Source organism: Podarcis muralis, chromosome 17 (assembly GCF_964188315.1).
Source record: "Podarcis muralis chromosome 17, rPodMur119.hap1.1, whole genome shotgun sequence".
Lineage (NCBI taxonomy): Eukaryota > Metazoa > Chordata > Lepidosauria > Squamata > Lacertidae > Podarcis > Podarcis muralis.
The window spans coordinates 39,575,756-39,591,248 of NC_135671.1; the positions used below are offsets into that span (position 1 = coordinate 39,575,756).

Sequence of the window (15,493 nt, forward strand, 5' to 3'; positions counted from 1 at the left end):
TCATGGCCGAGTGGGGACTAGACCGTTGCTCTTCCAGGTCTTAGTCCAACACTCTAACCACCATACCACTCGGGGTCTCTATTATAACGTCTAATGCTTTGGGCATGGCTTGTGTCACACTCAAGGCTGCCCCAAGACATTTTGGAATCTGCAGTGAACCACAAAATGGTGCCTCCACTCTGGCCAGGAAAGAAGGGGTGAGTTGAGATCTACACCTGGAACAATGGGGAAATAAAGATCTATATCAGGAACAAGAGTTGGAAAAGACCAGCAGCACCTCCTGTTTGCAAAGAGGCTGCAGTAGAGGCAGCGGGGGGGGGGGGGGGGGCTTGCCAAGAAGATCTTGTTCTCCAAGAAGTGTGCCGCAGCTGTTGCTGCCACTGCAACAGTGGCAACAGTGGGCGATGCTTTCCTTGGAGGGCGGGTCTGCTGCCCCTGTGGATCCTGCCGCCTGAGGTTGTCGCCTCACCTTGCCTCATGGCTGGGCTGGCCCTGTGCACACCTGCTAAAAAAAATCAGTCACCACTACTATTATACACTACAGTGGTACCACAGGTTAAGTACTTAATTCGTTCCGGAGGTCCGTACTTAACCTGAAACTGTTCTTAACCTGAAGCCCCACTCCTGCTGCTGCGGCGGCGCCGGAGCACAATTTCTGTTCTTATCCTGAAGCAAAGTACTTAACCCGAGGTAATATTTCTGGGTTAGCGGAGTCTGTAACCTGAAGCGTATGTAACCTGAAGCGTATGTAACCTGAGGTACCACTGTATATCAAAGTGCCCTGACAAGTCGGTAACTCAGCAGAATGGCTCTTCCCTTTTCCTGGCATCTGGCATCAGTCATTCTGGCCCTAAATCCATAACCCACTAGCTTCTTCTGCTCCCTTCGCTGGGGGGGGGGGGGGAGCAGTACAGCATAGACCCTGGACCACATCAACTGTCAGCAATCATTGCACACACTAACTTGCATATGCTAGGCTAAAGATATCATACCAACTCATGGTTCACGCTAACCAGTTAACTACACAATAGATGTCATGGTTTAGAGAGATGGTCTGCTACCATTTCCTGTTTTATCAGTTTATAACTGATTTTATCAGGTTTATAACTTCACTCCCATTTCTACTAGGTGTGTCTTTGAGAAGGTAAGCAACCATTGTAAACTATGCTTTCTTAATTCAGACATCACACTAAACCATAGTTAACAAATATAGTACTTCAAACCAAGTTTTCTGGTTTTGGTTTGCTCAACAATAGTTTGTCAATTTAGACATCACACAATACCATAATTACATTTCCTGGTTTTATTTTATGTCCTTCCTACCCTCTTTTTGCTTACGCCTCATTCTTCCTATTTGACTGTGAACCCATGGGAACGGGTTTGTCCCCTCACACCCCGCGTGGGGCTAACATTACTTTAAGCACCCAATGAATGAATCATAACAATTCCACGATTCATGCAAGCAAGTGAAACTACATGCTACCATGAAAAACCAAATACAGTATAGAATCACTACTACTAGACTTGCGAGGTGGGAAGTGGGTGGCAGTGCAGAATCTTTCCCACTAAAATATAACCATTTGATACTGCAAATGAGCAAAATCAATTCAACAGATATTACAAAGTACAGATGCAACCCATGCTACCTTTGGCAGATTCTGGATCTCTCACAGAAGTCACCTCCCCATTTGAATGCTGATGGAACCATTTTGTGTGAATGGTTACATGCTATCTATGTATCCAGCTATCCAGTTACCACATGTATGTAGGCACAAGAAGCAGTCCTCAAAGACATCCCAGAAATACACTGGCAAACTGATTCACATGCTATACTCACTCCAAATCCGACTTACCCACTCAGCACACCCAAAACCAGATTGAGCACGAAGAAGGAGCCAAAGATGACAAGGCTGACAAAGTAGAGCCAGGGCAGCTCATGACCCATGGCATCCTGCATCTGGAGTAGAGAGAGGGACAATAAGCAGAAGATTATATGGATTGCTCTGTATGAGCCATTGGCAGTGCTGCTCCCCCCCCCCCCCCAGTGGACGAAGCTGCCTCACCCAGTAGAGCACATCGGTCCAACCTTCCATGGTGATGCACTGGAAGACAGTCAGCATGGCAAAAAAGAAGTTGTCGAAGTTGGTGATGCCACCATTGGGTCCTTCCCACTTCCCACGGCACTCACTATTGTTCGTCAAGCATTCCCGGCCATGCCCAGAGAAGGCACAAGGTGATGGGTCTTCCTCAGCCTCCAGGTCTGCAAGAGATGCAGAGATTTTTTTGGGGGGGGGGGTGGACGGACAGGGAGAAGAGTGACAGGTTCATTCTAGTGCTGAACCAAACTATGTTTCACAAACATCTGCATATCTCTCAAAATGTGACCTGTATTTCCAACACCCCCCACCCCAACTACTAAAACACACAAACACCAAAAATTCACTTGATAGTTCAATATTCTTTTAACATTTAGGCATTTAAGCGTATCAGTAGACAGCTTTTAAAATCCAGTAATGCATTTATGTTGCTGAAAATGAAACTGGCTATTTGGGTTAGAATCATAGAATAGAGTTGGAAGGAATTCTGAGGGTCATCTAGTCCAACCCCCTGCAATGCAGGAATATGCAGGTGGCCCGTATGGGGATCAAACCCATGGCCTTGGCGTTATCAGCAACACACACTATCTAACTGAGCTAAGAGAGGTTGCATATGTAATAGGGAGCCCTTGGAGCACCCACAATTGCCTAACCTTGACTCCCAGAGGTTCAGGTCGGGGGTCACAAGCAAGAGACTTCAGCCAGGAGATAGAAGCAAAACAGCGGCCTGTAGGCCTGATCTTTATTGTTGCAAGACTTCCCACCACCACAAAGACGAAGCAGCCAGAAGCCCCAAACAATGGTTAAAGGTAAAGGTACCCCTGCCCGTACGGGCCAGTCTTGACAGACTCTAGGGTTGTGCGCTCATCTCACTCAAGAGGCCGGGGGCCAGCGCTGTCTGGAGACACTTCCGGGTCACGTGGCCAGCGTGACATCGCTGCATCTGGCAAGCCAGAGCCGCACACAGAAACGCCGTTTACCTTCCCGCTAGTAAGCGGTCCCTATTTATCTACTTGCACTCAGTTGTAAAAGTTTCCCATAATACATTTCCAGAAGCATCATCAAGACATCATAGATACATCACAGAAAAGGTGTGGTCACAGGTAGAACCTGAGATCCAGGAATGTACCTGTCAATCAAATATAGTCTTTCACAGTACAAACTCCTTGCAAAGGTCCTGCAGACAGACATGACTGTACATCTCAGGGATTATGGTGGGCTCACTAACCCCTCCCTTTATACCTCACTTCCCTGGGTCCTAAATGTCATTGGAACTGAGACTGATACAATGAGTAATTTCTTATGGATTTCTAAAGTTTTCTCATTGAGCCAGTACGTAAATACATTTACCAGGGAATTACTACATTTGGTATTGACACTTTCCCTGTTTTCCTTTGTTGGAGGCCTGAGGCTCCGTGGGGAGTCGTGGGCACCTTCTGCAAACTCCGCTGTTATTCCTTTTCTCAACATTAGGGACTGCCGTCAGGGCTCTGAAGCCTCTGACCAACAGGCACCTTGCGAATGGAGCTTTGAACCCAAATGAATGAGGTTTTGATAATGTGCAGTGAAGACTCTCCCTGTTCTTGCCTCGTGATGAGGCAAGGCTTGGAGGGGGGGGTCTCTCAACCTCTCCCATTCAATTTCCCTGTAACACATGAAACTCACTATGTAGCTCCTGATCACATTGTGAAAGGCTCTTTCAAGTTTATAACAACAGCAGCAACAACAGCAACAACAGCAACAAAGCAGCAGATGATGATGAAAGATAGCTGCAAATAGGTATGAAAAAATGTTTGAAAGAGAAGCCTTTCACATTCTTCAAAACTGCAGCTCTCACACTGAAAACTGAATTCAACAGAAATTCATCCCAGCAGTGCTATTCCCCATTCTGGAAGGAAGGAGTAGGATTATTCCCTACAGTTCATTTGCACACACTTGGATTGGTCTCTCTCCCTAAAATTTAACATTTTTGGAGGCAAGAATGATCTACATACCTCCTCCCCCCCCTCCACTTGCAGAACTATACCTGAACCAACGATGAAGCAGGTCTTGTGCATGCGGCCGATAAAGAGCTCCAAGCCAATGATAGCATAGATGATGATGACGAAAAGGACAAGCAGCGCAATGTGCAGGAGGGGCACCATGGCTTTCATGATAGAGTTCAAGACAATGTGCAGGCCTAGTTGGTGGAGAGGATTCAGAACATGGTGTTAACTTTGCAGAAGCATGATGAGCAGTGCTGCAACATGCAGCGCAATCACAACTGGCCATGTATACAGGGGCGCATGGCTGCAGGTGGAGAGCTCAGTCTCAGGAGCAGAATACAACCAGAAGGGGTGGAGGATTCTCCTTCACAGCACAATGAACATTCGTAGAGAACCTGAAGCTAAATCATTTGCAGATGAATTGTCTCTGGGTCAAATTTCATACACCGCATTGAAGGAGCTGCTCCTGCTATCCATTGTGCAATGTGCTTGCAGCAGTGCAGAGCATGGTGAATACGGCTGTGTGCTGCTGTGCATAGCATGTAATACAGTGTGGAAGCATGAACTAAAATGCAAGTGGTGCTTTAATGTGGCCCTGCACAGCAGGCATGCAGTTTGTGGGAACTGTATTTAAGGAGATTTGCAGAGTGGCTGTAAGTCACAATAATGCAATGACATGGAATGTGTCGATGTGCTGCCTAGCAAGACAGCATGCAAATATGTGCACGTGGTATGCTCTGGGTAATACTGTGTGTCTGCATGGAAACCAACATGAAGCTCGATGTGCAGGTCTGATTGTATACAGTGCAATGCCTGTGATGCATTGTAGCAGATTAAACATGAGCTGCAGTATAATACTGCAGTGTGATCTAGTGCAGAACGATAGCATATGTTTTGGCAAAATAAAGTGACTCTGGCTAATGCCACAACATGCAGTGAGGTGCAATAAGGCAACCATTATGTGGCATATGCCCCCAAATTGCTGTGAATGGTCTTTATTGCTCTGTGGTATAGCAGTGCAACTGTGCACAATGCAGTATGGATATGGCATCACAAGAACACTGCGACAACACATGGTACAGCACCTCTCTGCTCAATAAGCTACTCTGGCAAAGCAAAGTGCAGCCACTATGTAGCTAGCAGCAGCCAAACCAATACAGTGGTACCTCGAGTTACAAACGCCTCAGGTTACAAACGCCTCAGGTTACAAACGCTTCAGGTTACAAACTCCACTAACCTGGAAAAGTAACCTCAAGTTGAGAATTTTGCCCCAGGATGAGAATGGAAATCATGTGCCGGCGGCACAACAGCAGCAAGAGGCCCCATCAGCGAAAGCAAGCCTCTAGTTAAGAACAGTTTCAGGTTAAGAACAGACCTCTGGAACGAATTAAGTTCATAACTAGAGGTACCACTGTATGTACAGTTAGGCAGATGATATGTGGTACAGCAAAAATACCATATACAGTACAGTGTATATGTACAGTGTATAAATGCAGCTCAGAGCATCAACTCAACGGCATCTCAATTTGACCCAAAGCAGTGCAATGTGTAAGCACAAAGGATGGTGCACTGATTGTTATCAGCTACTACCAAGGAAACATATGGGGGCCCCTCTAGACATCCTTTTTATTGCACATCATGATTATTTGCGCTCTTGATGTTTTTTGGGCAGTTACATGTGATCCCACTTTCAATACTGTTTGCACCTGCAGAAGTTTTGTAGTCGTCACACGGCTTCATTTCCAGTCAGCGCATGCCCGGTAACTTCCAGCTGAAACCCCTTAATTTTTATACCCCAAATGTTCTGGTTTATTTTTGTCCTCCATTTGTTGTGCTGACAGCTCCTCTGGCTAGCAATAATGGGATAGCATTGGGGAGACATCACACAACAAACTAAAGCAGAATCAATTAACCACTACATGTATGATTATTGTGTCAAGAACATATTGCAGAAAGTTCGCCAACAATTAAACACCAGTCCGGAGGCGCCCTGTTTGTAAAAGAGAAAGATGCTTACTAGGGACACCAGAGACGAGGCGCAGAGGTCTCAGGACACGGAAGGCTCTCAGAGCTTTGACATCAAACCCACCCGGCTTCCCACTCATGTGATGAGCCTCTCCAGGCTTGTGGGAAACTTGTTCCAGGATGACGCTGAAGAGACTGTGAGGGGGAGACAGGACCATGATGAGACAGGCAGGGGACCTTTCTTCCCATGAAGAGCCCACCCAAACACAGATAAAAGAATGACAAACTAGCTTCTAGCCCCATAGACCCAAGCGCAGATTGCAGCTATAACAAAGGCGGCATTTTTCCATCTCCGCCAAGCTAAGCAGTTGGCTCCTTACCTCTCTCGCCCTGACCTAGCCACTGTGAGCCACGCGACGGTCACCTCCAGACTGGATTATTGTAACTCGCTCTACGTGGGGCTGCCCTTGAAACTGACCCAGAAACTCCAGTGGGTGCAGAATGCTGCAGCGAGACTCCTTACGAGGTCTTCGCTGCGAGATCACATTCACCCGGTGCTATACCAGCTGCACTGGCTCCCGGTGGAGTACAGGATCAGGTTTAAGGTGCTGGTTTTAACCTTTAAAGCCCTATACAGCCTAGGACCCTCGTACCTACGGGACCGCCTCTCCTGGTATATCCCACAGAGGACCTTACGGTCTTCAAACAAAAACATCCTAAAGATCCCAGGCCACAGAGAGGTTAGGCTGGCCTCAACCAGAGCCAGGGCTTTTTCGGCTGTGGCTCCGATCTGGTGGAACACTCTGTCACAAGAGACCAGGGCCCTGCGGGACTTGACATCTTTCCGCAGGGCCTGCAAGACAGAGCTGTTCCACCAGGCCTTTGGCCAGGGCACAGCCTGACTCCCTCCCTCGGCAATCTTCGCGGAGCTCTGGCCCAATGGTTGCCAGTGGCTTGAATTAATTAATTTTATAATGAATGATTTTAGAGTGTTGTTTATGCTGTACTTTTGTACTGTTTTATTGTTGTTGAGCCCAGCTTCGGCTAAGGAGGGCGGGATATAAATAAATTTTTTTATTATTATTATTATTATTATTATTATTATTATTATTATTGCCTTCACTCTCTAGGGTTAACAGTGTGAAGCAGGCCCTGGTGGGTACTATTGTTATCATCATCATTATTATATCCACTCTATGGTCCCAGAGCAGGTTACAACAATTAAAACACAATGTTGAGGTGCCAGCCATTGATAGACCAATCCTATATTTTAATCCTTTTTAAAACTACCTTAAGGAGGGGGTGGTCAGTCTCTCCTCTCCTCTCTAATTCTAGAGATCGGCGTTCTTCATCGGATGAGGACTCAGAGTATTGATCCTCAGGCTATAAGGACTATCCCCTTTTCAAGATCATTCCCCTTAACCTAATCCCAAAGGGAACTAAGGATTTGGGGATTGTCTGGGGAGATGCTTGAGCCTTCCCCCTTCCCCCCACCCACAAAATACCAGAGCTGGGCTCTAAAATGTGGGGTATAATAAAGGCAATTAAGCATAATTCCTTTTGCTCTCCTTTGAGCAACAATAGCTGGCCTCCACATATCTGATAAATTACACTTGAATCCTCAGGGCATTGTATACGAGGGTATTCCATTTTATCCTCAAAATAGTGAGAAAGTGGCCTGGGCTTACCCAGTGAGCTTTACCACTAAGCAGAGAAGAAATCTGAATTCAGCTCTCCCTGGTCCATGCCCAACACTGTCTACTGCTGTACACTGCTGCTCAACAGTTGGCTCATGATCCATGCCAGCATCTGACACACCATGGCAATAGGTCCTGGGGCACACATTTAATATAATGATGTGCAGCCATTTTGGGTGGTAAAATGTCCTTGATGGCCCTGATGATGGTGGAGAGGTTTTTACTTGGGACTTCTGCAAAGAAGGCTTGCCTGAGGGTTATAGCTCCAGGAGAAATATCCCCCCGCCCCCCACCAGTGGATGGCTTGGTATGTAGCACATATTGCAGTCTGAATTGCATGGGCCATGTGTAGGGGACCTTCGGTCCTCCAAATGTTGCTGAACTAAAACTCCAGTCAGCCCTAGCAAGTATGGCCAATATGTAGTTCAGCAATATCGGAAGGGCCACAGATACCCCACACCAGTCATAGGTTAATTTGTAAGCAAATGAACAAGTGGGATGGCAAAGCCTTTTAACAGACTTGCCATGTCTCTGGAGCTGACCTCAAGTTTCAGGATCTTTATCCGATGGAGAGAAACCTCCAGGTACAGTAGGATCTCAGGCTGGCAGGGGGTGTAGGAAACTGCCTTGAAGTAGGTCTGCCCAGTGCAAGACGGGCTCTTTAGGTTATTGAGCAAAGGTTTTTTCCCCAATCACCTGATCCTTTCAACCAGAGATGCTGGTTCTGAACCTGGATCTTTCTATGTGCAAAGTGTGGTCCCTCCCACTGAATTAAGAGTTCTGGCTATTGTCCTCTTTTATTTGTGTTATTGATTTTTATAAGTATATATACCAACCCAATACTTTTTGATTCCAGGGTAATTAGCAATCACACAAAAACACCATTAAAACTACAATAAAACAGCATAAGACAATTTAAATGTACTGTATCTAAGAGTCACGGTGAATTTGGATAAAGTGTTATCTACATGATCTCTGTTGGGTCATATATGCAAGATAATTGCCCATTTTGTTTATTTTATTTAAAATGAAATAAAATTAATTTATATAAAAAAGACATGATGAATAATTGAAAAATGTTTTCAACTGGCACCTAAAAGGTAGCAAAGAAGGTGCCAGTCAGAACTCTCTGGAGAGGATGTTCCCCAAACTGAGGACCACAACCAAGCATGTCCATGTTCACCAGCTGCTTCACCTCTGGCAGCAGAGGCATTCAGGTGGCTTCCATAAATGGGCAGCTTGGTGTGGCGCAGGGATTCTTTTGCTTGAGAACTTTTACAATTAATTCCATGTCCTTCCCCTGCCTCATGTCCATCAGACTCCCCTTTCAGGCACCAGGGTGCCAGGTGTCAACCCTTGTCCTGACCTGGGACCATAGTAGGCCTCATTCCTCTCTTAGCAGGCTCCACACTTTGAACTACCAGGTACCACCCCTTAGGTCACAGGTAGGGATGGGTGAATGTCTATTTCAGTTTCTCATTTTCTAGGCTTAAGCACAGCTCTTCACATTTCAACATCAGTTTGCTTTATTTTTTAAAAGGCCTCATGAAAATTCATCAGCATTTTAGAGCTGCTCTGCTCGTTCCCTTCTACTTTATTTGATGTTGTGTCTGCATGGCCTATTTACAATAAGAGTCCTATTCATATGTTCACGGCATAAGCATTTAGCTATGGGCACTGGCTCTGGCTAGTTGACTATTTCAAGTCCCCTCAAACACAAGACTTGGGCCTCTCCCTTCCTACTAACATTGCCAGGTACAGACCCCCAATAGGGCTTCCTGTACTTTTAACTGTTTGGTTGAAAGAATTATGACATTACAGTTTTGTCCAGAGAGGACACATCCTTTGGCACACATTTTACAGAAACGAGGGCTTTTCTCAGGACCTGGATCTAATTCCTCAACTTCGTTAATAATCGCTTGCTATACAGACTTATTTGCATTAAGATGCTGCAGAAGAGATGCGCTACTGCAGTTTCCCCAAATCTCCCCTCTCTCTGCTGCCAGGCAGTCCATTTGGAGAGATATACTTGGGACTGTTGGCAACCTGCAGAAGTGATTTGCACTCACTCATTATGCCACGGAGAAAACTCACCCCACCACAACAATGACAAAATCGAGAAGGTTCCAGCCATTGCGGATGTAGGCGCTGGGATGCATGACCAGTCCATAGGCAAGGATCTTGAGGAAAGTCTCCACCGTGAATATGATGAGGAAAACATACTCCACTTGCTCCTGTGGAGGAAGAAGGCCAGCAGGCCCAAATTATACTTCCAAGCTTCTCCTGCTTGTGTCCTGAGAAGCAATCTATCACTTTACAGTGGTACCTCAGGTTACATACGCTTCAGGTTACAGACTCCGCTAACCCAGAAATAGTACCTCGGGTTAAGAACTTTGCTTCAGGATGAGAACAGAAATCATGCTTTGGCAGCGCGGCAGCAGGAGGCCCCATTAGCTAAAGTGGTGCTTCAGGTTAAGAACGGACCTCCAGAACGAATTAAATACTTAACCCGAGGTACCACTGTATTGGGATTTGAAACCAGTCACATGTTCCAAAGTCAGGACAATCCCAAAGAGTTCCACTTGAAAGCTCCAGTTCTGGAAAGTTACACTAGAGACAGAGACTGGAAATTCCCATCAAGGGAAATGGGCAAAAAATTCTCTGGATTAGCATTATCTCAGTACAACACCAGCACAAGCAGCTTACAGAGTGGGCAAGAAATAGGAGGGAGAGCAAAGAGTTGGGAGTATCACACATATATACATGGCTACAGGAATAAGTGTGGCCACTTGCACACACACTCCCCAGAAAAGAGGAGCGTGCATTTGTCACTCACGGCATGCACAATTCAATATAAACAAACACAAAAACACAGAGAAGAAAAGATATGTGGAGCTATAGCACATAACCCAGAAATCCTGATCAATAGGCCATCCCTATCACATCTTTACTGAGACCCACTAGTAAGAGAACCAGAAACACAATGCAGTTAGCACTACTTTCTGCTTCTTTCCTTTTATACCAATAAATGTTATCCTCTCCTTCAATGAGAACAGAATCTCTGGACTCTGTCCTGCCACTGTAAACAACAAAGCCCTCCCACAGTGGTACAGTATATGTACTGTGTGAACTGTAAAAAAATTAATTCTTAAAAAAATGGCTGGCAGAGAAATGAGATCAAGTTCTGTCTTTGACTTCACTGGTGTCAAGCATTTCTGGATTTACCCTAGAGGGGAGAAACAGAGATCAGAAACTGGCCCCCATCCAGTTTCAGTCATGGATTATTCTGGATTTACTCCAGGGAAGCTGAGATCAAACTCCAGCCCTGACCCCAGCTGCAATCAGCAGATGACTTCAAATTCACAGGGGAGCTTCTGTGGCCTCACTGCAAGACCCTCGGTCCCCAGAGTGAACCAGGAAGCTGTGGGGATGAGGGGGCAGGGGGCAGCCTGTTGCCTCAGCTGCCCCCAGTCAGGTGGTGGATTAATGGTTATTAAGAGATAATAGTTTTAATTAGCATTAACGTGTTGCCTCAGACAGAAATCAAGATGTAAAAGTGGAATCATTAAGGAAGAAAGAGGCCACGGCAAAGGAGTTTACTGGAATACAAGGTGAAGAAAAATAAGGAGCAGCTGCGTGATCCAGGATTTGGGGTATCTCTAGCCGGAAGGTGGCATGTGGTGGGTTACAGCAAGGAAGCAGACCTTGGAGACAATATTCCTGGCTTCACATGATGTTGTCTTTCTGTGTCAGACCCTGGGCCTACCCATCTAGTTCAGTACCTGTACTATCTGACAGCAGTATTCTGAGGTCTCCAGCTGTCCAAAATCCTTTTCACTGCATCCTTCAGCATGCAGAATATGTGCTCTGCCATTGCACTATGCTCTCCCCCACCCCCACCCTTCCCTCCAAGGCTTTGGGAAAGGCACTCACCAAGTTGTGGTTGGAGACATTCGAGTCATCCTCAGGGAAGGGGATATAGACTCCTAAGGCCACACAGTTGGCGAAGATGGTCATAAGAATGAGGATATCAAAGGGTCTGGGAACATTCAGTTAAGGCAACAAACAGGAATTTCTTCTCCCTCCTTCCCCCAAGGAAAAAAGAGGGCCTCCCCACCCCCACCCCGAGTCAGATTTCTCCCAATTTGTAAGAATAGGATGCTTCCATTCAACGATGCTGATGGCAGCACGGCGGATGGGGTTGTTCAGCCTGAGACAGAAGAGGGCTCGTGGTGAACGGTGCACCACGTTAGTCCCCTGGGTTTTATGCTTGTTGTGCTGGAGACGCTTCTTCTGGGCATTGCTGCCTGTAGAGCCCAGTGTATCTGAGCCGCCGCCAGCAAGTGTCCATGCCAGGGCCTGGCCTGTTGCCTCCACAAAAGCCTCAGCCGCCGAGCGTGGGATCTCGGGGGTGCCAGCTGCTGCAAGGTGGAAACAGGGCAAGGGGGAGTTAAGGATGGATCTAAAGGCTAACTGCTCTGTTTCTTAGAAAAGGCACAAAAAAGAAATAAGGTTCTGAAAAACACAAAAAGGTTGGTTAATATAGAAATATGACAGAGCACGTTCCACTGTGGGAGACTTTTCCAAGACTAAGGCCTCTGTGAGCTCAGGCTGAAATAAAACTTCAGATGTTTGCCTGGCACCTGTGGTTTGGCCTCAGGACTTCACACTCATTCATTTCCATTATCAGTCCCAGTTATACATCAAAACACCTCATTCGGATTGCAACACCAAAGCCATACACTTCTCTGTTTTTTTCAGCTGCTGTTCCAATCTTAAACAGTGTCCAAGCCCCCTACCCTTTACTTCAACCCCTTTGCTAACCTAGGACCAAATGTTTAACGATTGAGAACCACTATAATGCAAAAGTTTGCCTGATGCCCCCCATAGCTGGACTCCAGGTCATTCGTCTTCTACCAGCCCTTACTTACCACTGTCTTATTCCTCTCAGTGTCTTCTGAACACACCCCTAAAAGCTGCAATCCCAAATGTAAACTCCTTTCAGTAACACTTACTTCTGTGTAAACATGCCTAGGATTGCACTGTAAGACTCCTACCCACCTCCCAACAGCTTGTCCCTACCTTGTTAACTAAACACATCTACATCTACTCACGTCCTCCGTTGCACTCGGACATCTTGCTGACTGGTTGTAGGGGGTGAGAGGGCAGATGAGGAAATCTCCAGAAGATGCTAGCACTTTAGACCAACTACCTCTTCCCCTTGCAAGGGGGGGCTTCCCATTCTTTTGGCCTTTCTCCCTGGGCGGGGAGGAAGGACCAACTTAACCCTACGTGCTCTCATGGGAGGGCAGAAGCAGGAGCCTTCCAAGCCCTGTAGATGCGCTCCTTGCTTTCCACAGCAGTGCTCCCGCTGAAAAGGATTTGAGCCCCTGCTCGTGTCTGCTTCTCTCTCACACTCTCTCTCTTTCTGTCGCTCTCCCTGCTTCGTTCCCTCGCTCTCGGTTGAGGATTAAGGCAGATTGCCTACTTTAAAGGGCAGCGCAGGAGGCAGGGAGGAGGGAGCTCACACAGCTGGTTAGGTCACTGACTGTTGAGAGCTGGGGACATCCCAGCCACACAAGCCAGCCTAGGCCTGGAAAGGGGTAGTATGAGAAAGATGTGACTGAAATGGGAACGGCCTTGTCACAATCCAACACACCCAACCTGAGTGTTGTGTAAAAGCAGCATAAGGGAGCTCTTGTAAATGATGGATCTCTCCGTGACCAAAACCAGACCGACACCAAGTCTTTTATGATGTCAAGTTTCCTTTCCTTCTTCAGACAGTCCGGCTTGATACCTCCACCCTCAGTCACCCTGGCACAGATTACGCACAAGGAGCCCATTTGCATGTCTTTTTGGGGTGCAGGATGGGATGGGATACTGAGATGGTTGTTCCCAATGCAGGGCCTTGCTCACTTACCTCAGGGCATTCTGGGATGAACGGACCCAGCTTTTGCACTCCTGTGCACACTACCGCACAAACACTTTTACCTTTAAAACACATTCAAAACACATCATTTCCCTTAAAAGATTCCTGGGCACTGCAGTTTACCCCTCAAAGAGTTACAATTCCCAGTAGCCCTTAACAAACTAAAGTGCCCAGAATTTTTTGAGGAGAAAATCTGCTTCTAATGTGCTTTAAACATATGGAGGTACAATGTCTTATGAAAAGGACAGCAACTGGCATAATTAATTGGTGAGTCAATAAAAATATTAAAATTTACTATTGTTATTTCATAATATAGGGTTGCTTTTTTTAAACAATATTAGCCTGATGCCAGCAAATGTGGAAAAAGAAAAGGTAGTCAAACAAATGTAAAACATTGGCACAGACTATACATGTATGAGATACAATTACTCTAGATCAAGTGCACTCTCAACACTGGTTTGGGAAGCAATGTTTTGTCTTATGTTTCACATTGTTTCATGTGAAATACTGCATTTTGATGTGTTTTCCCCAAAACCAGCTTCAGAAAAAGAATGACATTAAGCCCATAATGTGTATACAACCTTTGTTTTCCTGCCTTCTGGCACAGGACAGGAAATGTAAAGCATTGCTTTCTGGTTGGTATGTCAAAATTCATGAATGGCTCACATGTGCCAACTCTAAACTGAGGTGGACTGTACCACTATATTTCATATATAAAGGTAAAGGTACCCCTGCCCGTACGGGCCAGTCTTGCCAGACTCTGGGGTTGTGCGCCCATCTCACTCAAGAGGCCGGGGGCCAGCGCTGTCCAGAGACACTTCCGGGTCACGTGGCCAGGGTGACAAAGCTGCATCTGGCGAGCCAGCACAGCACACGGAAACGCCGTTTACCTTCCCGCCAGTAAGCGGTCCCTATTTATCTACTTGCACCTGGGGGTGCTTTCGAACTGCTAGGTTGGCAGGCGCTCGGACCGAGCAACGGGAGTGCACCCCACCGCGGGGATTCGAACCACCGACCTTTCGATCGGCAAGCCCTAGGCGCTGAGGCTTTTACCCACAGCGCCACCCGCGTCCATATATATATATATGCATATACAGTGGACAACTTGGGTTGCGAACGTGATCCGTGCGGGAGGCACATTTGCAACCCACAGCGTTCACAACCGCAGCGCATGCGGAGGTCACGATTCAGCACTTCTGTGCATGCGCAAAGCATGATTTAGTCTGGTCAAAGACTTTGCCAAGGTTTTTGACGGCACTTTGGGTCAATATACAGGTACGCCCATCTCCTTTAGCCTTGATCCACAAGTCACCCCCATCAAGCTAAAGCCACGCTGGGTCCCCTTTGCTCTCAAGGCTAAGGTGGACGAACAACTGAACAAGCTGATCGCCCAAGGAGCTTTGGAGCCGGTTGACCACGCCAAGTGGGAAACCCCCATCGTCACGCCTGTCAAGCCAAACGGGTCGGTGAGAATCTGCGCTGACTACAAGTGCACGATCAACAAGGCACTTCAGCAGCACGCTTATCCGGTTCCTGTTGTCCAACACCTGCTGCATTCCCTGGGTGAGGGTAAGGTCTTCGCTAAGCTGGACCTTGCCCAAGCCTATCAACAACTGCCCGTTGATGATGCCACCGCTGAAGCCCAGACGATTGTCACCCACCGAGGGGCATTCCGTTGCCGCCGTTTGCAGTTCGGGGTGAGTGTGGCTCCTGGCATCTTCCAAAGCCTTATGGAGCGTCTCCTGCAAGGGCTTCCAGGTGTGGTACCATATTTTGATGATGTCTTGGTGTCCGCAGACTCACACCAGCAGCTGTTTGAGC

The 15,493-nt window shown here is 46.9% G+C and overlaps 1 protein-coding gene across 5 annotated transcripts in view; it reads right to left on the bottom strand.

Annotated features, from left to right (window-relative positions):
* CACNA1F (calcium voltage-gated channel subunit alpha1 F) overlaps positions 1-13,622 on the bottom strand; it is a 65,139-nt gene extending 51,517 nt beyond the window's left edge. For 4 of the 5 annotated variants that reach the window (XM_077921042.1, XM_077921039.1, XM_077921038.1 and 1 more), the window contains exons 1-6: positions 11,677-11,776; positions 9,838-9,977; positions 6,099-6,241; positions 4,123-4,275; positions 2,064-2,260; positions 1,854-1,957 (exon numbers count right to left, since the gene is read on the bottom strand). In XM_077921042.1, coding sequence (XP_077777168.1) covers positions 1,854-1,957; positions 2,064-2,260; positions 4,123-4,275; positions 6,099-6,241; positions 9,838-9,977; positions 11,677-11,760 — 821 coding nt within the window. In that variant the 5' untranslated portion in view covers positions 11,761-11,776. Of the gene's footprint in view, positions 1-1,853; positions 1,958-2,063; positions 2,261-4,122; positions 4,276-6,098; positions 6,242-9,837; positions 9,978-11,676; positions 11,783-11,905; positions 12,165-12,857 lie in introns of those variants that run through there. The other variant, XM_077921040.1, reaches the window with a different exon arrangement.
* Positions 13,623-15,493: the final 1,871 nt, after the last annotated feature.